This window comes from Astyanax mexicanus, unplaced genomic scaffold (genome assembly GCF_023375975.1).
Source record: "Astyanax mexicanus isolate ESR-SI-001 unplaced genomic scaffold, AstMex3_surface scaffold_32, whole genome shotgun sequence".
In the NCBI taxonomy this organism is placed as follows: domain Eukaryota; kingdom Metazoa; phylum Chordata; class Actinopteri; order Characiformes; family Acestrorhamphidae; genus Astyanax; species Astyanax mexicanus.
Genome location: NW_026040042.1, coordinates 3,789,872 through 3,817,534, shown reverse-complemented (window position 1 = coordinate 3,817,534; position 27,663 = coordinate 3,789,872). Strand labels below are relative to the sequence as shown.

The 27,663-nt window shown below is 36.4% G+C and overlaps 1 protein-coding gene and 1 gene segment (V, D, J or C); one reads left to right on the top strand and one right to left on the bottom strand.

Annotated features, from left to right (window-relative positions):
* Window positions 1-3,212: 3,212 nt before the first annotated feature.
* Window positions 3,213-4,503, bottom strand: LOC125789895 (Ig lambda-2 chain C region-like). The segment is given in 2 exon segments: window positions 3,213-3,626; window positions 4,454-4,503. Coding segments are annotated over 2 exon segments (378 nt in total).
* Window positions 4,504-18,244: 13,741 nt separating this feature from the next.
* On the top strand, window positions 18,245-23,910 carry LOC125789894 (NLR family CARD domain-containing protein 3-like). The gene is made up of 2 exons (XM_049472977.1): window positions 18,245-18,296; window positions 22,142-23,910. Exons 1-2 carry the CDS (start codon window positions 18,245-18,247, stop codon window positions 23,908-23,910), a joined length of 1,821 nt encoding a protein of 606 aa, XP_049328934.1.
* Window positions 23,911-27,663: the final 3,753 nt, after the last annotated feature.

Genomic DNA, 27,663 nt, shown 5'->3' with positions numbered 1-27,663 from the left:
AATCCTCCATAACCTGCCTTTCCATTTTGGCCACGCCCCTCTCCTCTTCTCACACCCCACATCAAAAAGGAGTCAAAGTAGACTCGCAAACAAACAGAGGAACACAAAGGAGGGAATGTATTGCAAAAAGAAAAATGGAATGCAAAGTGTTGTTGCAAAAGATTTATTTAGTTTTATCCTAAAAAAATGTTACAAGTGAAAAGGGTAACATGTGTTCTCTTATTTGTTTGCAATATCAGATTATTAAGCAACTTGTGTACAATTTTTTTTTCGTGATTGTTTTATTAAGACCCCAATTTGACCTCAGCTCTGAGAGAACTGAACCTGAGTAATAATGAACTGCAGGATTCAGGAGTGAAGCTGTAGTAGTTTCTGTAACACTATAGGGGAAAATTTTCTTCCACACAAAGTAACAGAGTGATTTATTTATTCGTCTTTAACTCAGAGATTTTACAGATCCTGTGAGTCGCAGGATTCTCCTGCATATTAATAATGTCTCCCTGACAGCCACAAATCATGTACAGTATCCTGCAAATCAGTATCTCGAGCTGCTCATGCACATTTTTGTGCAACAGAGTGAGCAAGTGATGAACATTCAGGTCTCTTCTTGTGCTCAGTAGAACTATCAGTGTTCTCTGTGGGTGGAATTTACACTCCTCTCTTTGGCAGTGTTTAATGTAGTTCTACAGGTCAATAGCAGAGGGTTGGAATGCAGGGTATATAAAATCCAATACTAATGCCTGTCTTACCCTGTGTTCGTCTATATGATGTTAATGACTGCAAGACGTGTTAATATATGTTTACAGGTCTGATTCTTTCACAGGTATAGTTAAGCTTATTTATACTTGTTCCTACAACAATGTTAGGAGCCAGTGGGGGTTGGGTGTATGGGGGGGTCTTTACACTTTACTCCTAGTGTGTGAATATAACTGTACACTCATCTGTTGTACTTTTCACTCCTTCTCTCTGCAGGCTGTTTAGCTGCAGTATTACAGAAGAAGGCTGTGCTGCTTTAGCTTCAGCTCTGAAATCAAACCCCTCACACCTGAGAGAGCTGTATCTGATAGACAATAAACCAGGAGACTCAGGAAAGAAGCTGCTCTCTGATCTACAGAAGGATCCTCACTTTAAACTGGAGAAACTATAGTGAGTTACTGAATTACTGTCTCTGAAACACACACACACACACACACACACACACACACACACAATTGTTGTTCACCTACAGTGTTTTGGAGTTCGGTTTAAGTTAACTTGTTAAGGTAATATTGTATACAGTGGACTCTACCCAAAATACACCAATTAAAGGTGATTTTGATTTGATGAAATAAAAACAGTATGTTTGGGTTATAACTGAGTTCATGGTTGGGCAGTGTTGCTAAGCTACCATTGTTTGTAGCTGCAAGTCGTGAACAAGAACTTCCTGTTGTTTAAAGGGAGGAGGTGTTTGATTGACCTGCAGAACAAACCAGATCAGACCGTTATTTTAGTGACGTTTAGGGTGAAAACAGACCTGTGTGAAACAGAGTGTATTACTGTGGTTCACAGTCACTGGAAATATTGTATCAACTTCAATCAAACCTGTTTAACTTTTAAACACAGGATGAACTTCACAGCCTTTTCTCAGTGCAGTGAGAATATATTACTCTCTAAGACTCATTATTGTGACTCTGTGTAGAGAAGCAGCACAATATTAAGCATTTAGATTAATTATAAAAACATATAATTTTAATATAGTTTTATCAGACACTTTATATACCATATAGAAAAGAGGGTTAATGTATTCAGTATATCATTTAAAATTAACCATATAATACATTATTAACTTAGTAGGTTTACTAGAAAATAACCCAAAGTCTCCATCTCTACAGTGTAGAGTGTGAAGTGTTTGGTATGTGAGTGTGTGGTCTTATAGGATTAAGCTGTAGTTTGTTTGATGAAGCTGTTCTGAATCACCTTGTGTGTGGAACTGTGCTCAGTGAGTTTCAGTCAGACAGAGAATGAGAGTTTCAGATTTAGAGATTTTATACAATTTCTGTTGCTTGTGGATGTTTTCACAATCTAATAAGGTGAGTGCTGACTGTAAGTGTGTGTTCATGTTTGATCATTCTGTTCTGTTTTCTGCTTTCCAGCATCTGAAAACCTGACCTGCTCTTATTGGACAATCTGGGCTCTTCATCAGCTCTTCATTCATCACTTCTGTGGAGTTTAGAAGCTTCTAAAATGTTCATATGAGCTGAAGTGAGATCCGGCTGTTCAGCAGCTGGAATAGCTGAACTAAACAGTAACAGATCGTTATCAGAACAGCTCTAATCTTCTTATCAGAGTGGAAATAGAACCTTGTTGATTTCTATATTGTGGAGTTTAGTAGGAAAGTGGGAGCCTTGTCTGTCAAAAACTGAAATTTTCACAGATGATATTTTGGTTCCAGAAGATTCTTAATTCCTACTGAAAGTCAGTGAGAGGTAGAGCAGCATTTTCAGACTCTTGGGTAAATACCCCGAGCTCTAAATCATTGGCTGAGCTAAAATGTGGTGTGGAATCTGGTTTAGAGAGATCTGAATCTACACATACAGTATAGTACACTTTTATATTCTGTATAGCAGGCAGAGCAGTGAGGGTTAACCAGTCGACAGTGATCAGTTCAGCACTGTCTTATACTTTTATCATGTTGTTTAAATCAATTAGAAATGTGTTGAAACCTTCATAAACTGTATAAACTGTATCCACACTCATTCTTTTAACTTTTACAGAGCCTTAAATGTTTTTTTTTTCTTATTTCCTTTTAAACTCTTCAAATCAGAAAAAGGAGCTGGAAATTAGCTTCAGCTAGTATTCCTATATACATTCCATAACTTGTATTGTAGTTTGTGTAACAGTGTTTTTCTGTATTGTCCCTGTAAAATATGTAAATAAATACATAGAGGTTAATCAAACCCAACAACGTTTGTCTTCATTTTCTGGGTCAGTGTTTATTCTGTTGTGTTTAATTATGAAACTTATGAAAGGTTTTATTGAGGTGTGAAGACTGGTATCTGTTTCCCCTCCACAGTATGAACTGTCTGTATCTCACTGTAGAAAACAATTTCAGCTTATATGGATTTTTAAATGAATTATATTATAGTGTGGAGAAAATGTGTTTTATACAGTTTATATAAAGAGACAAACACTGAATCCAAAAGCCTTTTATTTCTTTGAGACAGAAGATCAGCGTTTCAGCAGTGAAGCTCAAATCTGTGTTTTAAATCCTGAATGAAGCAGAAGAAAGTGAGCTGAGTAAAGCAGAGGCTGGTGGTCCTCACTGCTCAGTGTCCTGCTCTCTCCTCAGTGTCCTGCTGACAGTAGGCTGGAGGTGCTTGGTGGTCTCACAGGTCACTGTGTTCTTCAGCCACTGCTCCTCCTGGAGGGTCAGGGTGCTGCTCCAGCTGTGGAGGCCGTGGTCCTTCTGCAGAAGCCCGGGACTCTGCCTGACCCCCGAGCTCCAGCTGCTCCCACCCACCTTCCAGCTCAGCCTCAAGCTCTTGTTGGAGAAACACAGGAGTGTGGTCTTCACCTGCTGCAGCTCCACACTGGAGGGGGGCGGGACCATGAGGGTGGGCGGAGTCACACCTAGGAGACACACCCACCTACCACCACACACACAGAGGCAGGAACAGGTGTGTGTTCAGAGATTCACTTCTCTTATTTTGTACAGAGCTGATCTGAGTTCAGTGCTGCATTAAACCGTTTGATCCTCTAATTATAAACTACTGTACAATTTAAACTCTCCCACAGATTCATCTGTAGTTACTGATCTCAAAATACATCTGATTCTAAGAAGAGATTTAATGTTTCATTTACCAGCAAATAAATCTTCACCTCTCTGCCTCCCTCCTGTGGGGGGATGCCAACTCTCATTTTCAGTGTAAAGAGACTTTTAGCTCCCTGCTCTGCTCTCTACTACTCTGGTCTGCTGCTGTGCTGGTCTGCTGCTGTGCTGCTCTGCTGCTGAGAGCTTGCTTTAATCTTCAGCTTCTACACTTTTCTCTGTTTTCTTCTCTTTTACTCTCTTCACACTTACTAATCCTCTTTTAGTCTGCTTCCTCTTTGCTCTACACACCTATTAATCCACGCTCAGTCAACTTCCATAGACTTTTTCCTCAGGTTTGCTGGATTAGCTGTTTGCTGCTGCAGTTTGTTTGTGTAAGTTTCTAATTTCAACTGAAGCAAGGTGAGTGCTTTTTTTCTCCATGGCTTCTGCTCAGGTTTACACCTGTTTAGAGTGTGGCATGTATAGCTTAGAACCCTTATCCACCGATACTGGTAACAATAGTGGTATTTGTACTAAGTGTGAGATAGTTAGCACCTTGGTGGATAAGGTGAATAAGTTAGAGCTGCACGTCCGGGGTTTAATAAGGGATAGACAGCAGGATTCACTGTTAGCAGCCCCGGGTGTCTCAGGGAGAGTTAGTACCCCCTCGACTCCGGCTTTAGAGCCCTCATAGCGGGGGGAATGGGTAACATCTCGGCGGCATAGTCGAAAGGCTAAGGCTAATGCTACCGCAAAGGCCACAGCCAGCCCACCTAAACACCACGCTCCCCCAGTTCACGTGTGAAACAGGTTTGCCCCGCTCAGTGAAGCACCAACTGAGGAGCCTGTTAAAGGTACTCTGGTGATAGGAGACTCTATCGTCCGACACGTGAAATTAGCTACTCCTTTAGGGGCACCAGCGGCAACAGTTACTTGTTTACCGGGAGCCAGAGCACCGGACACTAGTGGCAACCTCAGGTTAGGGAATAGGAGATATTCGAGGGTAGTAATTCATGTAGGGGCCAATGATATTCGTCTGCGGCAGTCTGAAGTAACTAAGGCGAATATTAAAGAGGTGATTAAACAGGCCCAGACGCTGTCCGAGGAGGTAATCTGCTCTGGCCCCATCCCAATGAGGCGTGGTGATGAAGCTTACAGCAGGCTTTCTTCGCTGAACCGCTGGATGTCCAAGTGGTGTGCAGAAAATCATGTGGGCTTTATAGATAACTGGCTACACTTTGAGGGCAAGCCTGGTCTTTTAGGTAGGGATGGTGTCCACCCCACGCGGGAGGGTGCTGCCTTACTTTCATGCAGCATAGCTCATAGTCTTTTAGCTAGTCGGCAGAGTAGTATTAGAAGCTGCTGACAATCCAGAGCCGGGACCAGGCCGCAGACAGAGAGGCTTAACCGACCGTCTGCGAGCTGCAAAGAGATGTTACCTAGATACCAATGTATTCAGACTGTGTCTGTCCCCCGAGTCAAACAAAAACATCAAAAAACTAAAACAGTAAATCTAAATAACTTAACTTATATTAAACAATCATATCCAGACTGTAGTACTAACACTTCAAGCCTAAAGATTGGTTTACTTAATATTATATCTCTAAATTCAAAAGCAGTTCTAGTGAATGAAATGATAACTGATCAGAAATTCGATGTTCTGTGTCTGACAGAAACCTGGATTAGGCCAAATGAATATGTAGCATTAAATGAAGCCGCCCCTTCATGGTATAATTATATACACAATCCGAGATTGTCCGGTAGAGGAGGTGGGGTCTGCATATTTTTCCAAAGTACCTTAGTTAGCAATCAGAAACACTATGAAAATTTTACTTCTTTTGAGCTTCTTTACACCAGTATAATTAATCCAGTTACAAAAAAGAATGCATTTTCTTTAATTAACATCTACAGACCACCAGGGCCCTATTTAGAATTTTTAAAAGAATTTAGTGATTTTGTCACAGACTTAGCAGTAAGTAATGATAAAGTGATTATAGTTGGAGACTTCAACATTCATTTCGAAAAATTGGATGATCCATTAAAAAAGGCATTCACATCGATTTTAGACTCAGTTGGTATTATTCAATATATAACAGGACCTACTCATTACTGTAATCATACTCTGGATTTAGTTTTGACCCTGGGTGTGAGCATAGATAACCCGAATATTCGTTCTCAAACCTCCGCAATTTCAGATCATTACCTTATTTCATTTAAATTACATCTCAGTCATAATATATGTACATCCCCTAGCTACTCTGTAAAACGTTCAATTACGCCTTTTACAGCCCAACAATTTACAGATAAGCTTCCAGACTTATCAACTCTAATGTATTCTCCTATAGACCCAGTAGAACTAGACAAACTAACCGAAGGTTTAGAAAATACCTTTCGCTCTACCTTAGATGTTGTAGCACCCCTTAAACACAAAATAGAGAGACAGAAAAAGCTCGCACCGTGGTACAATGATCAAACTCGTACCTTAAAGCAGTTAGTACGAAATTTAGAGCGTAAATATCGATCAACTAAATTGGAAGTGTTTCACTCTGCGTGGAAAGACAGTCTTGTTAAATATAGAAAAGAACTAAATAAAGCCCGCTCAGCGTATCTGGCCTCACAGATCGAGATAAATAAAAATAATCCTAGAGTTCTCTTTAGTGTTATTTCCAAATTAACTAAAAACCAGGCAGGTACTGAACCTCAGATTCCAGTCATTTACACCAGCAACGATTTTATGGACTTCTTCAATAGTAAAATTGAAAACATTCGGGATAAAATTAAACAGATAAATATTACATCCTCTCTGTCATCTGGTCTGGCTGATCTAGAACAAAACCCTGTTACTGAAGTTAGGTTGGAAGTCTTTAACCCACTTCCACAGCTAGAACTAGAGAAAATTATCTCCTCTTCAAACAGCACAACCTGCACACTTGATGCTGTTCCCACAAAATTATTAAAACAGGTACTGCCAGATATAATTAAACCTCTGTTAATGATAGTAAACTCATCGCTCACCCTGGGCCATGTACCCAAAGCCTTTAAAACAGCTGTAATTAAACCTCTGATCAAGAAACCAAATCTTGATCCTAGTGTACTGTCTAACTATAGACCTATTTCAAACTTACCCTTTATTTCTAAGATTTTAGAAAAAGCTGTAGCCCAACAACTTTGCTCTTACCTGCAAAGAAACCAGATCTATGAAAAATTTCAATCTGGATTTAGGCCTCATCATAGCACTGAGTCAGCTTTAGTTAGAATAACAAATGATCTACTTATAGCCGCCGACCAAGGCTGTGTTTCCCTACTCGTACTTCTCGATCTGAGCGCAGCCTTTGATACAATAGATCATACTATCCTTTTAGAAAGCCTAGAGAACATGGTCGGTGTAACCGGAACTGCCTTAGCATGGTTTAAATCGTACTTAACCGATCGCTATCAGTTTGTGAGGTTAAATGATATGTCTTCCAGTTATACCAAGGTAAGATATGGAATTCCACAAGGCTCTATATTAGGACCGTTATTATTTACATTATATATGCTCCCACTGGGCAAAGTTATTAGAAAACATAATATGAATTTTCATTGTTATGCGGATGACACGCAGCTCTTCATATCAGCCAAACCTGATGACAGAGTGAGATTAAAGAAAATTGAGGATTGTGTAGAAGATGTAAAATCATGGATGTCGCACAACTTCCTCCTTTTAAATAGTGATAAAACAGAAGTTCTCCTATTAGGCCCCAAAGCTGCTAGAAATAAATTATCAGACTTAATGCTAAATCTGGCTGACTTCTCAGCCACCCCTGGTTCAGCAGCTAAAAACCTTGGAGTTATCATAGATTCAGATCTAGCATTCGATAAACACATATCTAATGTTACTAGAACAGCTTTTCTACACCTCCGTAATATTGCCAAGCTAAGAAATGCCCTATCACTGCATGACGCAGAAAAATTAGTACATGCCTTTATTACCTCAAGGCTAGATTATTGTAATGCGCTACTGTCTGGATGTTCCGGCAGTAACTTAAATAAACTTCAGCTAGTTCAAAATGCTGCAGCCAGGGTCCTTACTAAAACGAGAAAATTTGACCATATTAGTCCAGTACTATCAGCACTGCACTGGCTTCCAGTCAAATTCCGCATAGACTATAAAATTCTCCTGTTAACGTATAAAGCCCTACACGGGCTCGCTCCTGAGTATTTACAAGACCTCATCTCCTGTTATGAACCACCGCGATTACTTAGATCTCAGGGTGCTGGTTTATTAGTAGTTCCTAAAATTCAGAGGAGCTCTGCAGGAGGAAGAGCTTTCTCTTATAAAGCGCCTCAACTCTGGAATAATCTCCCCGAATATGTTCGGGACTCAGACACAGTCTCAATCTTTAAGTCTAGACTGAAAACTTACTTGTTTAGTTTAGCTTTTGGTAATTAATGTTTTTCCCTTTAGATAAGGCTGCAGATCCAGGGGTTCATGGACAGAGGGAATCGTGGTAAACTGAGATGCTGGTGCTGTTGTTCTCCCACTGCACACGGTCACTCAGGTTTGTGGACGGTGGAGTGGGTGGATGCCAGTGTTTCAGGGAGCCTCCATGTCTATGTTACCTTCTGGCTCTCTGCCTTTAGTTAGGCTGTTTTATTCAGTTCTGCCGGAGTCATTTGCCACACTCTGATAATGTTTTAATATTCTCAGTTTTGCATAAATCCAGTCAAAACTAATTCCATCTCTCTGCTTTCCTCCGAGTTACTGACTGCCCACCTGTCTGACCCGATACCGATGTTGGACCCTCAGGCTCTCGCGTCTCCTGTCCGGCCAGACTGATGGAAGTTTCTGAAGTCAGCTCTTCTCCACCACCACCACAGATCAGCTGCTCATCATCCATCTTATTCTCCACTACTGATTACATCCAAGCCATTAGTGGCGCTATTACACTCCTGAGTACATAAAACCTATATGGATGTATAAAAGACTTTTTAAATTTTAATTTAAAAGCCGTTTGACCAGTGGTAGGATGGTCCCCCCTCAAATGTGAGTCTTGGTCCTCCCAAGGTTTCTTCCTCCTCCTGCAGCTCTGAGGGAGTTTTTCCTTGCCTCCGCGCTCACTGGGGGTTCTGTATTCTGTATTTTCTATGTGTAATGTTTTGCCTGATTCTTTGTCCTGCAATCATGTTTCTGTAAAGCTGCTTTGTGCCAACACCTGTTGTAAAAAGCGCTATACAAATAAATTTGATTTGATTTGATTTAGCATTAATGCTACCTGTTTATTTCATATATTAATAAAGTGCAGTGTTTAATTTATTTTACTGTTGTTTCTATGTGTTGATTTTCTTGTGCAGTCTATTTACTAATCAGCTACTGGGAGATTAACTTATTAAATTAATCTAGCTCTTAGTTACTCTTACAAAATAATGACTATGGATTTACTATGATTTTATATAGTAACTATAGTTATTGCAATCCTACCCTGAACTACTAGGCTTCCCTTTATCCACTATGTTTAATCAGTGATACTGCTATAGTTATGCTATTGTAGTTCATAGTTATTATGTAGTAAACTGTGATTCTACCATGAAATACTGTGGGACCTAACTGTGTCTGTTCATAATCACATATATAATGAAATAATCTTAGATTAAGCTGGTTCCTCTTGAGCTCCTCTAGCTCTGGAGCTTCAGGGTGCTGAGGTAGTATCTTGTTAGACTTGTGGTTGAGGAGCTTTAGCTGAGCTCCAGCCCTTGGAAGCACCACTCGAGCGCTGCTTCATTCTGCTGGCTGAGCTCAGTAGCATTGGGGGCTGATACGAGTTTGATGCAGCATTTGGGGAGATAGTTCAACATGTTGGAAGAGAGAACAGAACTGCAGTTAAATTAAATGTAGGACAAATATAAACCCATAGTACAGTTTAATGCAGGTTGTATCATAGGGCAGAATTTACACACCTAATCTAAAATCTTATATTTAACACTTTCTGAAATTTACAGCTCCACTCAGTAAACTGATACAGTATTGAGTTAAATAACGTGTATTAGAAAACCACTGTGTTGTATTACATCTATGTAAATTATTTTATCTTGTGTCTCTTTTGTTTCATAGAGAAATGCCTCTTAGCTGAAATCTTCAGCAGAGTGACTGGTGAGACTCATTAACTGCAAGGCTTATTGTGTTTCTGCTGTAACACAAACTATTCCACTTATCAGCTCAGCATCAAAGCCTTCACTCCAGTGAAGAACACACACTTTACATCCCACAGTGGGAGATGTGGAGGCTCTATATCAGGGGTTCCCAAACTTTTGCAACTCACTGCCTTGCGGTTTAAAACCAAATATAGCACAGCCATCAACTTTGTAATTTTCTTTTTCTGTGCATGTGAATAGAGTTTCGATTGGCCCAAAAAAATCCAACAATACTGGAACCTGTTCTGCATTTAATATCCAGATGTAATTTGAATTTGCAAAAGCTTCATTACTGTATTCATTATCTAACTCTATAAATTTTGTATTATAGCCATATTACTGCATTCTATATCCAGATATTATAAGTGTTTTTGTTGTTGTGCACCATCTGTGTGACCCTAAACAATAAGGTTCACCTTATGAGTTGCAATATTTATATTTCTAAACTGTAATTAGAAACACATCATACTAACAATATAGTAATGCTTGTTGGGCAATAAAGTTTGAGACAAAATTAATAATTTATGCAGATTCTTAAAAAATGTTAAGTAAATACCATATAATAGATAGATCATAGATATAATGGGAACTGGGCTCAGGCTCTGTATAAACCGGTGTTTGGCGGCACCGTGTGTCCGCTGTGTGTAACTGCAGGTGCTGCTGTAACCGGAAGCGGCAGTGTTTGAATATAAATATGAGTATGGCTGGGCCGGGCGCGCGGCCCGCGCGGCTTTAATGAACTTTATATTGGTGTTCGGTACCAGAGCGGACCTCGTTAGATTCCTCTCTTTCCGCGCCGTTTATCACAATATCACGGGCGGAGCGCCGCTGTGCGGAGGTGAGTTCAGCCTTTACCCACCTAAATAACTACCTAACTACCCAACCTCACCTACTACTGACCTGTTCATACAGTAAAACCCCACAAATATCCGTTTACAGCGCGTTAAAACACTCTTACACACTGTTTACACCGCGGAGCAGCGCTAATCCGCTCTATTCTCATTAATAATATCTATATTAACCGGAGAAATAAAGAGAATAGATCAGAGTGTAATAAATTAATTAGTCAATCAATCATTCAATCAATTAAAGGTTATAATCAGGTTAAACTAAAACGAGAAACTAATATTTATATATATAAATGCATGTAAAACCACTAAAAACAAAACAAAAAGATTAGGGCTGTGCAATATTGGAGAAAAAAAATCACGTTTCTATATTTAATTGTTTTGCGGTATATATTAGGATATTAAAAATACTTTTCTCCAGATTTCCTCAGATGGCAATGATTTAACATATACCTCACAGTAATGTGTTCCACCAAAAAGGTGTAAATGAAAAAACAAAACCATTCATTACTCTGTAGGTAGAAGTATAAATACTAGAATTTTAAATACTTCTGTAGAAGTTGAAATATCAACTCAAGCTTTTTACTTTTTATTTAAAAGTGTTAAAGTACTAGTTTTGAATGTACTTAAAATATAAAAGTAAAAGTAATGTAGGGGAAAAATACCATTAAGGACAAAAGCTTAGGCTGTGGGGGGAGTTCAGCTTTTCAATTTTTTCAAAATCAATCAACCTTTATTTTCACTCCAGAAAACAGAAATGATCCTAAAATACAGTAAAATCAACAAATAAGACCAAAAACAATAATTAAGATTTTATAAAGATAAAAAGAAAACTAGTAAAATCTAATAAAACTAAAAGCAGTTGCAATAATTTAAGCGTGAAGATGTGAAGTGGACAGGCTTAAATCTGTTAAAACAGTCTAATGAAAAGATTATAAATACAGATAAGTAATATAGGTAATTAAAATAGTAGATGAATAAATTATAATGATCCAATAATTCACCAATATAGCATAATTAACCCAACACCCATTCTTAATATGCAGAGCTATAAGTTACAAATATATATGTAAGAAATATTTTTATATATTTCTAACAGTATATTACTCTTATAAATATAAATAATATTTACTGTTCACCGATAAAGATTAGTTACCAAATAAAGTCTGTCTTAATGTTCGGAGTCACAGTTAAGACTTTCCAACAAATAATCATATATCAACCATTTCTCCCATTTCTTTAGAAATCTGATATTTTCTTTATTATTGTAAGTTATTTAATTTAAAGTAAAGAAATATTAAGTGTAAATAACAAAGTTTTAATAATAATAAAAACGAAAAGCAGTAGATAATAAGGTTGCACCGATACCGTATCAGTTTGCACAATACAGATATAAATACACAATCCAGCTACCTAAATAACAATCTGATTAATTAATACTTGCCCAAGTAACAGTCTTAAACCTCTTAACATGCCCTGGCCCACCGGCGGGACAGAAAAATATCATAATTAAAATCTGGCGGGGGGGTGGTGGGGACTCTTAAAGAAACAGTGCATAAATATTTATTTTTTCCCCGTAGGAGTACAGAATGCAGAAACACATTCTTTACTGCAAAATAAGTTATAAAATTAGTAGTTTTTATTCTTATAAATGTTCCAGTCCTTATAGAAATAAAGGACTATCCCAGTAGCAGATAATCCATCAAATTTTATTTGCTTTTATTTTAACTTTATACTTTATACTTTTTAGTTTTGAAACCAGAACTGTTACTCTTTTACTTGAGTAAAAGTTGATACTTGAGTTGATGCTTCAACTTCTACAGAAGTATTTATATTTTAAACTCTAGTATCTATACTTCTACCTACAGAGTAATGAATGTAAATACTTTTGGCACCTTTGTTCCTCTTCCTTATCCTGACCCAACTCTTCCTCTCTCCCTTGTCCTGGTCTAACTACACCTTTTCCTGGACTAACTATTACTTTCCCTCCATCCAGAGATATTTTCTTTCTCTCTCTCTCTCTCTCTCTCTCTCTCTCTCTCTCTCTCTCTCTCTCTCTCTCTCTCTCTCTCTCTCTCTCTCTCTCTCTCTCTCCCTCTCTATGAGCTCCAATAGCTACACTGGCCACACTCAGTCCAAAACAAAAATCCTCTTTTTTATGGGTTCATGTCACTGACAGCATTATGTCTAATGATAAAATTCAGTTCCAGCTCTGATTGGCTTATCATAGTCTTTTATTTATTATTAATAATTATGTATTAGTTATAATAGATTTACACATGATACTGTTGTAAAAACAGCAGTTATATTCTGTATTTAAGGTTTGTAACATGAGATATTTAATTTTAGCATGCTGTATTAAAGCAATTGTAAATAAGATAAGAAAAATCCAGAACTGTGTTAGTGGATAATTTAGTTTGTTAATAAAATGTAAGCATGTATAAAACATGCTAATTGAATACATATTGTGTGATCGCTACATGAACTGTATGAACAGTTTAGTCCACAACAGACAGATGTTGAGTTAAGCGTATTTAGAGTTTTGAAAATGTGAATACAGATCAGATAAAAGCATGTTAGTGATTGTAAAAAACTGTAAATAGACCAGAGCTCATGTGGAGCAGATGATGAATGATGAGATAAGAGGAAGCTCTCTGCCTCCCTCTGGTGGTGGAAACCAGTCTAGCAGCAGGTCTGGATTCAGGCTGAGTGGTGGCTCTCTGCCTCCCTCCTGTGGGGGGATGCCAGCTCTCCCTCACAGCTACTGTCTGTAATGATCATGTTTGCAGTGTAAAGAGAGACTTTTAGCATTAATGCTGCCTGTTTATTTCATATATTAATAAAGTGCAGTGTTTAGTTTATTTTACTGTTGTTTCTATGTGTTGATTTTCTAGTGCAGTCTATTGGCTGATCAGCTGCTGGAAGCTCATCATTAATCTATTAAATTAATCTAGCTCTTAGTTACTCTTACAAAAGAATTACTATGGTTTTACTATGATTTTATATAGTAACTATAGTTATTGCATATATAACCATAACATTACTCTGAACTACTGTGCTTCCTTATGATCACTATGTTTAATTAATGATGCTGCCATAGTTTTACTATTGTAGTTTATAGTTATAGACATAGTTATGTGGTCTCTGTGATTCTACCATTAAAAATACTGAGACACATAATGCTAATTATTACACTGTCTGTTCAGCTGTTCTATAGTATAGTAGTTATTATACAGTTATTATACAGTTGTTACACAGTTGTTACACAGTTGTTACACAGTTGTTACAGTTATTACACAGTTATTATACAATAATTACACAGTTATTATACAGTTATTACACAGTTATTACACAGTTATTAATGATTATCTCTTTAACTACTAGGATTATTTATGGTTAATATATTATTAGCATTGAAATGTGACACTGCTGTAATTTTAATATGGTATCATACGGTACAGGTGTTATTCTCCTAATGAAATAATTATAATAATTACAGTGGCTTGCAAAAGTAATCACACCCCTTAAACTTTTTCACATTTTATCCTCTCACAACCACAATCTTAAAATGTATTTTATTGAGATTTTAAAGGATAGACCAACACAATTAGCACATAACTGTGAAGTGTAACGGAAACTGTACATGATTTAAATATTTAAATCAAATAAAAATGTGAAAAGTATGACGTACAAAAGTATTCAGCCCCCTTTACTCTAAAACCCCTAAATAAAATCCAGAGCAGTCAATTCACAGCCTTCAGAAGTCACTTAATTAGTTAATAGAGTTAATCCAGCTGTGTGTAATTTAGTCTCAGTATAAATACAGCTGTTCTGTGAAGGCCTCAGTGGTTTGTTAGAGAACACTAGTGAACAAACAGCATCATGAAGATCAAGGAACTCACCAGACAGTTCAGAGATAAAGTTGTGGAGAAGAAGTTTAAAGCAGGGTTAGGTTATAAAAACACATCCCAAGCTTTAAGCACCCCAAGGAGCACTGTTCATCAATCCATCATTCAAAAATGAGTAAAAAGTATTCTACAACTGTTTCTACAAACCTACCAAGACATGGCTGTGATTCGAGTGAAAGGTGGCATTATTAAGTACTGATAAAGGGGGCTGAATACTTTTGCATGTCACAGTTGTCAGATTTTCATTTGATTAAAATTTTAAAATCCATCTATCATTTTCATTTCACTTCACAGTTGTGTGCTAGTTTCTGTTGATCTGTCACTTCACTTCTCAGTTAAACACATTTAAGTTTGTGGTTGAAAGGTGGCAAAATGTGAAAAAGTTCTTTTGCAAACACAGCTACAATCTAAATATGATATTTATTATACACACTTCAGTTCTAATGTAATTTAACTCACAATTTGAGACATTGAATCACAGATAATCCACAGATGTATTTCAGTACATTATACAGATATATCCTATATAAAGATGGATAAACTGGCCTATTTTAATTTTGACTGGCAGCAGTTCAACCAATGAGAAGCAGGCATGAGCTGGACCAGACTCTGACTCCAACCTGGACGTTTCTACAGTCAAACCTGAGCGTTACAACAAGCTCAGATCAATAATCCTGGAATAATTAATGTTGTAGTGTTTAATATCCCATAACTCATCATGTACAGAGTGAATAATCACTACAGCTCAGTACTGAGGGGGGAGTTGTGGGTCTGAGGACTTTTTTCAGCCCAAAAACACAGAAGATTCTCTGACAGGATAAAATTCCTCAAATTATTTGGGGAGATAGTTCAACATGTTGGAAGGAAGAACAGAACTGCAGTTAAGATTAAATGTAGAACAAAACTAAACCATAGTACAGTTTAATGCAGGTCGTATCATAGAGCAGAACTTACACACCTAATCTGAAAGTGGAAGAAATGAGAACTTCAGACTTTCCTAATTTCTAGTGGAAGTTGAGGTAAAATAGTTTCTCAATATAGTTTTGTTGGACATTCAATTCAATTCAATTTTGACTCAATGTAAAATATAGAAAAAAAAAGTAAATTCTCACTTCTATTACATTACTGAAGCCATTTTCTCCTGATAAAAAGCACATGTATCACTTATGGTTCAGTGTTTATTATGTAGTTTAAATATTACAAAATGTCAGGCCGTGTTAGACGACCTCAGCATTGTCTGAGAGGCTCCAGACTCCAGAAAGTAAATGAGAGAATCTCCTAAAACAGATAAAATGATGATAAAGTTCAGTAAGATGTTATTTAATCAGAACTGTGATGTATTATTATTTACTGAATACCAGAGTCAGAACATATCCTGCTGTTTGTGCTTCAAAACTTCAAGTAGTCTTTTCACCTCAGCAGACCGTGTCCAGCTTTCACTGAGAATCAGCTGCATAAATCTGTGTGTTCAGGTAGAGTCTCACCTGTTCAGGCAGGTGGGTGGAGGGAGTGCTCTGATTGGTCGAGAGAAACATCAGTCATTCTTCTTTAACCTGTAAAATAAATTCCTGTACTTCCTCCTCAGGTGAGGATCCAGATCAAACTGGTTTGAGGTTAAAGTGAAATCTTCAGCAGCTTCTGTTTAGATGAGAGAAGAAGGTGAAGAGCGTTTGGATAAAAAGCACAGAGGTAAAAACTGAAGCTTTAATACTAGAATTTACTGTCTGACTAAAAGTGTTTTAGACTCAGAGAGAAGAACATTACATTACTTTAAAGAGGAAGTCAGTTTGTGGATTTGTTTGTGTTTACAGGATTAGGTATAATCTGAAGGAGGAAGATGAGCTCCAAAATGAGTGTCTCTGGGGAACAGGACACACAGGAAGCTGAGAGGTGAGAGAATAATGTGATTGGGTATAAAGTGAAAGGTTTGCTGGAAAGGTTGTAGATGGTGTCTGATACTGGTTGTGTTTTAGACTGGATCAGGATAAGAGATCAGACTCACCTGAACCCAGCTGTGTCTCCATGAAGAGTGACCGGTCAATGAATAAAATAATAGACTTCAGAGAGGACAACAGTTCTGCTGATCTCAGGTAAGGATGACGTGACTCTGGAGAATAAGATGAAAAGACACTTCTTGTTTTCTTCTGAATTCTTCAACTATAACTTCTATACTAAATCACACTTTAGAGATGGTAAGAATTCTGTTCTCTGAACTTTAGAAAATGAAGGGATTAATGATTCTGACATTAGAGGTTTTATATTTAATGTTTTTTACAACCCTAAGTCCAATAAAGTTTGGGATGTTGTGTAAAAAATAAATCAAAACACAATACAATAATGTGCAAATCCTTATATTAAATTTTATTCACTACAAAGACAAGATATTTAATGCTCCAATGTTTAAACTTAATTCGTTTTTTGCAAATATTTACTTACTTTGAATTTGATGCTGCAACATGTACAATATAAGTTGGGACAGGGGCAACAAAAGACTGGGAAAGGTGAGGAATGCTGGAAAGACACCTGTTCAGAACATTCCACAGGTGATCAGGTTAATAGGAAACAGGTGATGGTCATGATTGGGTATGAAGGGAGCATTCCTGAAAAGTTCAGTCGTTCATAAGCAAGGATGGAGAGAGGATCATCACTTTGTGAAGAACTGCGTGAGCAAATAGTCCAACAGTTTAAGAACAGCGTTTCTCAACATGCAGCTGCACAGAATTTAGGAATTTCATCATCTACAGCCCATAATATCATCAAAAACTTATTGGAGCAGCATAGATACAACATGCATAAAACATGGAGTGTACTAAATACCATCATCAGGAAGGACCTGCAAGAGTAGACACTCCAGAATATCTTATAAAAGAAGACGATACAGTTATAACTAAAGAAATGATTCATGAGTTTAATGATTACTATGTACAAATTAGATACAACTTAGTAAAAGAGATTGTGAAACCAACAAATAAGGATGATGTAGACAAAGATACTGTTGATATAAACCCTTTCTCTATATTTAACAGGAGAACTGATAAAAAATTAAATACTGGAAATTGTAAAAATAAATAAAACATCCACAGACTGGAATGGAATAGAAATGACTACAGTTAAGTCTATAATAGAATGGATAGTGAAACATTTTACATATATCTGTAATCAGTCTCTTAAAACAGGCTCATTTCCTAATAAAATGAAAATAGCTAAAACTATTCCAATTTATAAAAGTGGAGACTTTCACCAGCTCTCAAATTACAGATCAATCTCAAGCTCTCCCAGTTCTCAAAAAAATTAGAAAACATATTTGTAGACAGGATAAATAATTTCATAGAGAAACACAATTTACTGAATGATCAACAGTTTGGTTTTAGAGTAAATAGGTCCACCTCAATGGCGGTGATGCATCTTGTAGAAGATATATCAGCTGCAGTGGATCACGAGGAATATGCTGTTGGGGTTTTTATAGATTAAAAAAAAAGCATTTGACACTATAGATCATGAATTATTAATGGCCAAATTAGAACGATATGGCTTTAGAGGAGCAGCATACTCATGACTTGAGAGTTACCTTGATAACAGGTATCAATATGTACAAATAAATCATTTTAAATCTAAATTATTGAAGGTCACTTGTGGAGTTCCACAAGGTTCAGTATTAGGACCGATATTGTTCACACTGTATATAAATGATATCTGTAAAGTGTCAAAATTGCTAAAATGTGCGTTATTTACTGATGATACTAATCTATACTGCTCTGAGAAATGTTTGGAACAGCTACTGAATACGATGGAAAGAGAACTGACAGTCTTAAAGAAATGGTTTGATATAAACAAGCTATCCCTGAATTTAAGTAAAACAAAATTCATAATATTTGGTAAAAGACAAATAAAAAATACAGGTAAAATTAAGATTGATGATGTTAATCATAAATGTTAATCATAAATGATGCTTGCAACAATTCAAATTCTGGCAATACTATATAAAATTAAAGATATATTGAATCTAAATTAACTTTATATACTGTTTTGTTCCTTCATTGTTCCATACATGAGCTATTGTGTGGAGCAGTGGGGAAACACATATAAAACCAACACTAAACCTTTAAATCTTCATATTACAAAAGAAAGCTATAAGAATTATAAGTCAAAAAACGTACTATGAACCAACCAACTTTTATTTATTAATCTACATATTTTAAAATTCAGTGATATAGTCAACCTTTAAACTGCACTGTTAATGTACAAAGCACAAAACCATTTACTTCCTATCTGCATCCAGAAGCTGTTTGAAATTAAAGAGAGTAAATATGAACTTAGAGGAGTAGGTGTGTGTTTAAAAAAAAACTAAAGTAAGAACTGAATTAAAAAATAGATGTATATCTGTTAAAGGGGTTCGGTTATGGAATAAATGTGTAAAAGATTTAAGAATGTGTAGAACACTATGTAAATTTAAAAGAATGTTTAAAGATAAGATGATAAGCTCTTATAAATATGAGGAATTAACTACTATTAATGATGGGAGGCTCTGATATGTGGATTAACACTAACATACTCCTGTATTATTTATGTGTATGATTTGACTATATAAGATGACAATAAGATTTAAAAAGGGCAGTAAAAATAAGCATCAGCTTCAGACTACACCTTTTCAGTCATTATCAGGTTTGAAACTGAGAATTTTTGATTGGTAATTATTAATATTATTATCATTATTTTTTTTTTCTCTTTTCTTTATTTCTTTTTCGTGGGTGAAGGCATGTATGCACTTAATATTTTTAATCACTGTTATTATTGTCACTTTGTATAAAAGTGTCGTACTTTGATGAACCAAAATAAACTGAACTAAACTAAAAAAATATTCTGAGAATTTGGAGAAATCTCTGCAAGTAAGCTGCAGAAAACCAACATTAAACACCCGTGACCTTCGACCCCTCAGACGGCACTGCATTATAAACTGACATCATTCTGGAAGGGATATTAATCACCACACGGGATCAGGATCACTTCAGAAAACATTAGTTGAACTTCCTGAACTAAAACTTCCACACATAGGGTCCTCAGTTCCCGAGCGCTTATTGAGTTTTTAAAGGGAAGGTGATTTAACACAGTGGTAAAAACCATCCCAACTTCTTTAGAATGTGTTGTAGACGATCAGATTCAAAATGAGTGAATATTTGCAAAAAACAGTAACGTTTATCTTGTTTGAACATTAAATATTTTGTCTTTTAAATGAATTCAATTCAATATAAATTGAAAAGGATTTGCAAATTGCTGTATTCTTTTTTTAATTTATGTTTTAAACAACGTCTCAACATTTTTCTAAATCGTCTTTGAGATGTTCCTGAAAGTCTCTCAGAATGTGAGAAACATGATTTAGAAATTAAAGCTTGAGAGATTGTTCAAGTTCAACTTCCCAATTATAAACTCATTTACCATCAAAATCACATGAATGTAGAATCACACCAACATGCTGGAAAGGTTGTAGATGGTGTCTGATACTGGTTGTGTTTTAGACTGGATCAGGATAAGAGATCAGATTCACCTGAACCCAGCTGTGTCTCCATGAAGAGTGACCAGTCAATGAATAAACCTCTACGCTTCAGAGAGGACAACAGTTCTGCTGATCTCAGGTAAGGATGACGTGACTCTGGAGAATAAGATGAAAAGACACTTCTATGTTTTCTCTGAATTCTACAACTGTAACTTCTATACTAAAACACACTTTAGAGAAAACAATTCTACTAATACAAATTCTAACAAATAGAATCAGTCTGTGTGTGGAGGTGTTTGGTTTTGTACACCTGTGGTAATGGAAGTGATTGGAACCTGAGTTTAATGATTTGATTGGGTGAATGAATACTTTGGGCAGTGTAGTGTATAATCATCACTCTGACTGAGCTCTAGAGATCCTGTGTGCAGATGGGAGAAACTTTCAGCAGATAAACCATCACTGCAGCTCTCCAGCTATCTGATCTTTATGGAGGAAACAAAAACCTCACCTCTGTAAAAAACACATCTGGATTTTACAAAAAACACCAGACTGTGAGAAACATGATTCTCTGATCTGATAAAATCTAGAATTAACTTTTTGGTGAGCGTGAAGGTTGGTGGAATGTTGCAGTGGTGGTTGATCTTCTGGAACTTTCTTTCTGTAGATATATTCACAATCACCATTTAGTAACATATGTTAATGTTATGTTTTCTGACAGAGACCAGAAGGAGACTCCAGAAATCAGCAGGAGAAATATGGACTCCATATTAAAGGTGTGTAGGTGTGACTAATGCCAGAGCACATGTGAACACTGTAAAATGTGATTTAAACTTTAAATATGAAGTAATGTGCTATAAAATAAGTATAATTTCAGATAAGATCCAACATATTACTGTTCAGTTAACTAAATGTACTGTTTATTAACCTCTTAATTAACCTATCAATAAAGAAGAAAGATGCATTTTTAACTCTGCTTATTTTTTATTTAGAGCTGCTTTTATTATTGTAAAATAAAAAAATAAAAATGTAATAGTAGTTGTCCAGTTTTTGGGCCAATTAGATCTTAAATAGTCATTAACAAAGATGTTTACTTACTATTTCTAAGCTTTGCAGAGGTTTACTCAACATACTCAATAAAATACAGAAATAGTGTACAGAAACATGTGTTTATAGATTTAGTGAGATTGTGTTTGTAATTGTGATTTACATAATGAATAAGTCACACACTAATTTATGATGACCATTTATTAGTGATCAGTTCAGAAATCCAGATTATTACAAAGATTTTACTTCAATATAAATGCAGTCAAAGCTCTAGAGCCACAGATATCACATTATGTTTTCATATTAAACTGTTAAATATGATGTTCTGTTACATTCTGAGAAAGCTCTAACTGCTAGAAGGGCTAGAAATAATATAAAAGAAATCTTGAATTTTGCCCTTGATCTGAATCCAACAGAACACATCCCATATCCAAAACATTATATTGACATAAACCACAAATTATTTTATAAAACTTTTATCTGTTCTTGTTTTACTACCGTTTCTTACCATGTGTTTAATCAGGAACTGGAGCACAAAGTCATCTCTCTGGTAAAGAATCAGCTGGAGAGGTTTCTGAAGATGCTGAAGAATCTGGATTACCCAGCATGCTCTGGGAGAGAGGAGGAGGATGAGGAGGATCAGAGTGGTGTCAGAGAGGGAGCGCTGAAGATCACACTGCACGTCCTGAGAAACATGAACCAGACAGACCTCGCTAACAAACTGCAGACCAGTAAGTGATTAGATCATTTACATAATACTTTATATGTGCATGAATTACACTAGTTTCATTTTTTTATTTTTGTAAACAGCCTTTAGTGACAGCACATTTTTATTATATATTTAATACTTCACCATATTTAATGATATTGCTTTTTCTATTTCTGTTAGAACTGGCTCCGTCCTGTCATCGAAAGCTGAAATCTACTCTAAAGGAGAAATTTCAGAAAATTAATGAAGGAATCTCAGATCCTGGAACCTCAACCCTTCTGAATGAGATCTACACAGATCTGTACATCACAGAGGGAGGGAGTGGAGAGGTCAATAATGAACATGAGGTCAGACAGATTGAAGCAGCATCCAGGAGACCAGCAACACAGGAGACACCCATCAAATGTAACGACCTCTTTAAAGACCAGTCCATCAGAACTGTGCTGACTAAAGGAGTTGCTGGAATTGGAAAAACAGTCTCTGTGCAGAAGTTCATTCTGGACTGGACTGAAGGAAAAGCCAATCAGGATGTTCTCTTCATATTTCCACTTCCTTTTAGAGAGCTGAATCTGATAAAAACTGAGAAACTCAGTCTGGTGGATCTTCTTTATCAGTTTTTTAAAGAAACAAAAGAATTAAAACCAGGAGATTATCATCATTACAAAGTCATGTTCATCTTTGATGGTCTGGATGAATGTCGACTTCCTCTAGATTTCCAGAACAATAAGAGAGTATCTGATGTAACACAGTCAGCCTCAGTGGATGTGCTGCTGACAAACCTCATCCAGGGGAACCTGCTTCCCTCTGCTCTCCTATGGATAACTACTCGACCAGCAGCAGCCAATCAGATCCCTCCTGACTGTATTGATCAGGTAACAGAGGTACGAGGGTTCAGTGACCCTCAGAAAGAGGAATACTTCAGGAAAAGGATCAGAGATCAGAGCCTTGCTGAAAGAATCATTACACACATGAAGTCCTCCAGAAGCCTCTACATCATGTGCCACATCCCAGTCTTCTGCTGGATCTCAGCCACTGTTCTAGAGAGGATGTTGGGTGAAGCAGAGGGAGGAGAGATCCCCAAGACTCTGACTCAAATGTTCACACACTTCCTTATCTTTCAGATCAAACACCGCAGCCAGAAGTACCAAAGAAAAAGTGATGTTGATCTTGACCAGACTAGAGAGATTATTCTGGCTCTGGGAAAACTGGCTTTCCAACAGCTGGAGAAAGGAAACCTGATCTTCTATGAGGAAGATCTGAGAAAGTGCAGCATTGATGTCAGAGAAGTGTCCGTGTACTCAGGAGTGTGCACCCAGATCTTCAGACAGGAGTTTGGACTTCACCTGGGGAAGGTTTTCAGCTTTGTGCATCTGAGTGTTCAGGAGTTTCTGGCTGCTTTATATGAGTTTCTGTCTTTCATCTCCAACAACAGAAATGTTCTACCTGCATTTTTAGATTTTTTAAAAAAGGTAACAATGTCTGATTTCCTGAAGAGAGCCGTGAACAAGGCCTTACAGAGTGAGAACGGACACCTGGACCTTTTCCTCCGATTCCTTCTGGGTCTCTCACTGGAGTCCAATCAGACTCTCTTACGAGGTCTTCTGATACAGACAGAGAACATCTCTCACAGTAAAGAGGAAGTAGTGGAGTACATCAAGCAGAAGATCAGGGAGAATCCCTCTCCAGAGAAAACTATCAGTCTGTTCCACTGTCTGAATGAACTGAATGATCATTCTCTAGTGCAGGAAGTCCAGAAATACCTGAACAGAGGAGGTTCCAGTGATCTCAGTGGAGTTACTCTCTCTCCTGATCAGTGGTCAGCTGTGGCGTTTGTGATGCTGAATTCAGAAGAGGATCTGGATGAGTTTGACCTGAGTAAATTTCAGAGATCAGAAGAATGTTTTCTGAGGCTGCTTCCAGTGGTGAAAGTGTCCAGGAAGGTTGTGTGAGTATTTTCATTATTCAGTGTTTAATCTGTGCTGTTTTATATTTTGTAGTATTGATTAGTCTGTGTTTTTATTGGTTATTTAAACATAACAATCAGGGGTGTGTTTCCTGAAAGTGATCACTATTAGTAAATAACAAATTAACTAGTGCAGAACCTGAGAGAAGAACAAGTCAGTTGTACAAGTATTTCCCAAAGAGCTTTACAAAACAAAACTTAAACAATTTGAAAGAACGTCTTTGTTGATTCCACCTCTGAAACACCTCAATCAAACACAAACGTTGTTTCAGTTCTGCCAAGTATAAAAAAATAATTCACTATTATGCTTAAAAATCTGAAAATTGTTGGAATCAATATCATTATACATATTATGAAATTTAAATAATAAAATAACATATTTAGGCATTATCTAATATTTGTAAACAAACACATGACTATATAGATAAACAAAAAATCCATATTAATGATAAAACCTATTATTAAAACAAATACTTCTAAAACATGTACACAAAAAATAATTTGGTCCATCAACCAATCACTCACTCAATCACTCCAATCTCCAGCCTATAAATACATAGTTTGGGATAGAAATATCACTTCCTTGCTTAGATGAGGAAGAAGGGCCAAAACAGGAAGTAAGAGATAACAACACTTCACTAAAGATGAAATTAACATCTTGTTGGTGTGTTATAGTTGGGCTCATTCTATTAAGTGATCTCAATCAATCAATCAATCAATCAATCAATCAATCAATCAATCAATCAATCAACCTTTATTTTCATTCGGGAAAAACATTGAGGGTGACCCTCATTTACAATGTTGCCGAGCCTTTATAACATCAAAGGGATTGAACACATTTAATATTAATTTAGAAATAATAAGAAATAAAATAGTAAAAAATAATAAAAAATAAAAGAAGTACTAATTTTAAATCAACATTTAATTAAAATATATATGTAAAACAGAAAATTCTAAAATAACATAAAAAAAAACTTTGACACGTAAAAAGTAAAAAAATGTATAAAATATAAAATAAGTAAATAGATAGTAGTAAAAGTAAAGTAAAAATTAAAAAAATGATAAATGATTAAATGAATAATAGAACTAAGAACAAGAATGAAAATATAAAACATTAAAAAAAATAAGAGTAATAATACATAAACAAAAATAAATACAAATGAATAAATAAAATAAAATAAAATAAGAAAAAAAGATAAACTAATTAAAAGTAATTTAAAACCGTCACAGGCTTTCTGATGATGATTAGAATCTAAAAGTTTAAAATGATTCAGTGATCCCAGCGAGCTGAGTTTCAGTGATTCCTGTAGTGAATTCCAGCTCGCTGGTGTTCTGTAGCTAAAAGCAGATTTTCCCAGTTCACTAAAAACTCTTGGTACCTGAACAGGTGATCCAGCTACTGGAACGAGTCTGATATGCATTATTATTAATTAAGATCAGTGAAGAGATATAAGATGGCAGATGCCCAGAGAGTGATTTATAGATCAAAATTAGCCAATGAGATTCTCTTGGTGCAGCTAGTGAGGACCAACCAGCTCTTTCATATAGTGAGCAGTGGTGAGTAGTGTAAGGGTCACCAGTAATAAATCTCAGAGCAGAATGGTAGAGTCTAATGGTTTGAGAGCACTGGCGGACGCTTTTTTATAAATTACATCACCATAGTCCAGCACTGCTAGTATGGTTGCCTCCACTATTCTTTTTCTAGTGTGCACGGGTAAACAGGATTTATTCCGATAAAGGAATCCAAGCTTTTGTCTGCACTTAATGGCGAGTAGGTCTGTAGGTCTGATTTATGGTTACCAATAGACACACATTGCTTCCTGCCAGAAAGGTAATCCTGGGCCACAGGGTTGCATTATTGCTAAAACCAATCTAATGTAAAGAACCTAATAGTAGATCATGATCAACAGTATCAAAAGCTGTTGTAAGATCAATAAAAATGGCAGCACAGTACTTCTTCTTGTCTGGGGCCATGTATAGATCATTTAAAATCAGTGTGGTTGCAGAGATGGTACTATGTCTTTCTCTTAATCCAGATTGATAGTTATACAGGATGGAGTTTTCATAAAGAAAAGACTTGAGCTGGTTATTCACTAGAGATTCTAAAATTTTATATAAACAAGACAGTTTTGAGATTGGTCTGTAATTATTTAGATCTGCTGCATTTCCTCCTTTATGCAGAGGAATAACATGAGCTGTTTTCCAGATACTGGGAATTCTGCAAGATCAAATAGAAAGATTAAAAATGTATGTAATATGTTCTAAAATAACTGGGGTTGCGAGATGCAGAAGGTAGGGGTCCAGACCGTCCTCACCTATTGTTTTCCGAGGATTAATAGAGGAAAGGGCGTTAGCCTCTATGTATGGAGAGCAGGTCTGGAGGGTGAAGATATTGAATTTCTGGGAAGCAGTAGTAGTGATGATGGGCTGATCCACGGGCAGGTTTGAGTCAGTGTTTTTTAAATATCTGACCAGCTGCAGCAAAGTGTACATTAAAAGCTTGGCACAGTTCTTGCTGGTCAGAGATTAAATTACTAATGACTAGAATTTTAGTTGGGATTTGTTGGGAGTTGTTTTTGAGGAAGTTTACTGCTTTCCAGAAATCTTGTGGATTAGAGGAGCTAGTAATTTGGTTGAGGAAATAATCTGATTTGGCTTTTCTAATTGCAGAGGTGCATCTGTTTCTCAGTTGTCTAAATGTAAGCCATTTTTTACATTCCCCTGTGCGTCTGGCTATTGACCAGGCTTTATTTCTTGACTGTAGCAGTGAGGAAATATCTCCTGAAAACCAGGGGCTAGATCTGTCTCTTATTCACAGGTTTTTGTATGGAGCATGTTTATTTGCCACTGAAATGAATGATTTTGTGAAATGTTCTAGTGCAACATCCACATCAGTACTTTCAAAAATTAAGTGAATTTTGCTCACTGCTAAGTCAGAAAGAAAAGTTTGTTCATTTTTTATTTTTTTTATTTCTTCTAACCACCATCCGAGAGCCCGTTTGTATTTTTGAACTGGTTCTAATGCACCCGATCGGACAATGATGACTAAAGCCACGTTCAAAAACTCCAGCGGCAGTGATTATATCTGTTTTTACAATCAAAGTGACTTTAATATCAGACAAAGATAACGTGAGTAAATATAAAAAGTGCCTTTTAAATTATGATTTTATTTATTAAAGGAAAGAAAAATATCCAAACATATCTAGCCCTGTGTGAAAAAAGTGTGTAATAAATTAACTTTGATTAATCACACTTCAATACCAATTTCACTAACCACAACCAGGCCTGATTACTGCCAGACCTGTAAAATCAAGAAATCACTAAAATAGAACCTGTCTGACAACATAAAGCAGATAAAAGATCTCAAAAAGCAGCACATTATTATACCCCGAATGTTAAGAAATTCAAAGACAGACCAAAAAACAAAGTCATTGATCATCTATCAGTCTGGAAAAGGTAACAAAGTCATTTCTAAAGCTTTGGGACTCCAGTGAACCACAAGAGCTATTATTCACTAATGTAGAAAACATAGAACACTGGTGAACCTTCCCAGGAGTCCAGCTGACCAAAATTATACCAAAAGGGCATGAACAACTCATCCAGAATGTCACCTTAGTTAAGGTCAGTGTTAATAATCCAATAATAAGAAAGAGACTGGGTGAAAATGGTCTCCATGGGAGAGTTTCTAGACAAAAACTAACCTAAAAAACAACTTATTTTACATTTGCCAACAAATATC

Excerpts from the sequence above, each read along its gene's own strand:
- LOC125789894 (XM_049472977.1), top strand. The coding sequence starts at position 18,245 with ATGGCTTTAGAGGAGCAGCATACTCATGACTTGAGAGTTACCTTGATA. Across the intron at positions 18,297-22,141 it reads GAGAGTTACCTTGATAACAG|AACTGGCTCCGTCCTGTCAT; the intron begins GTATCAATATGT and ends TATTTCTGTTAG.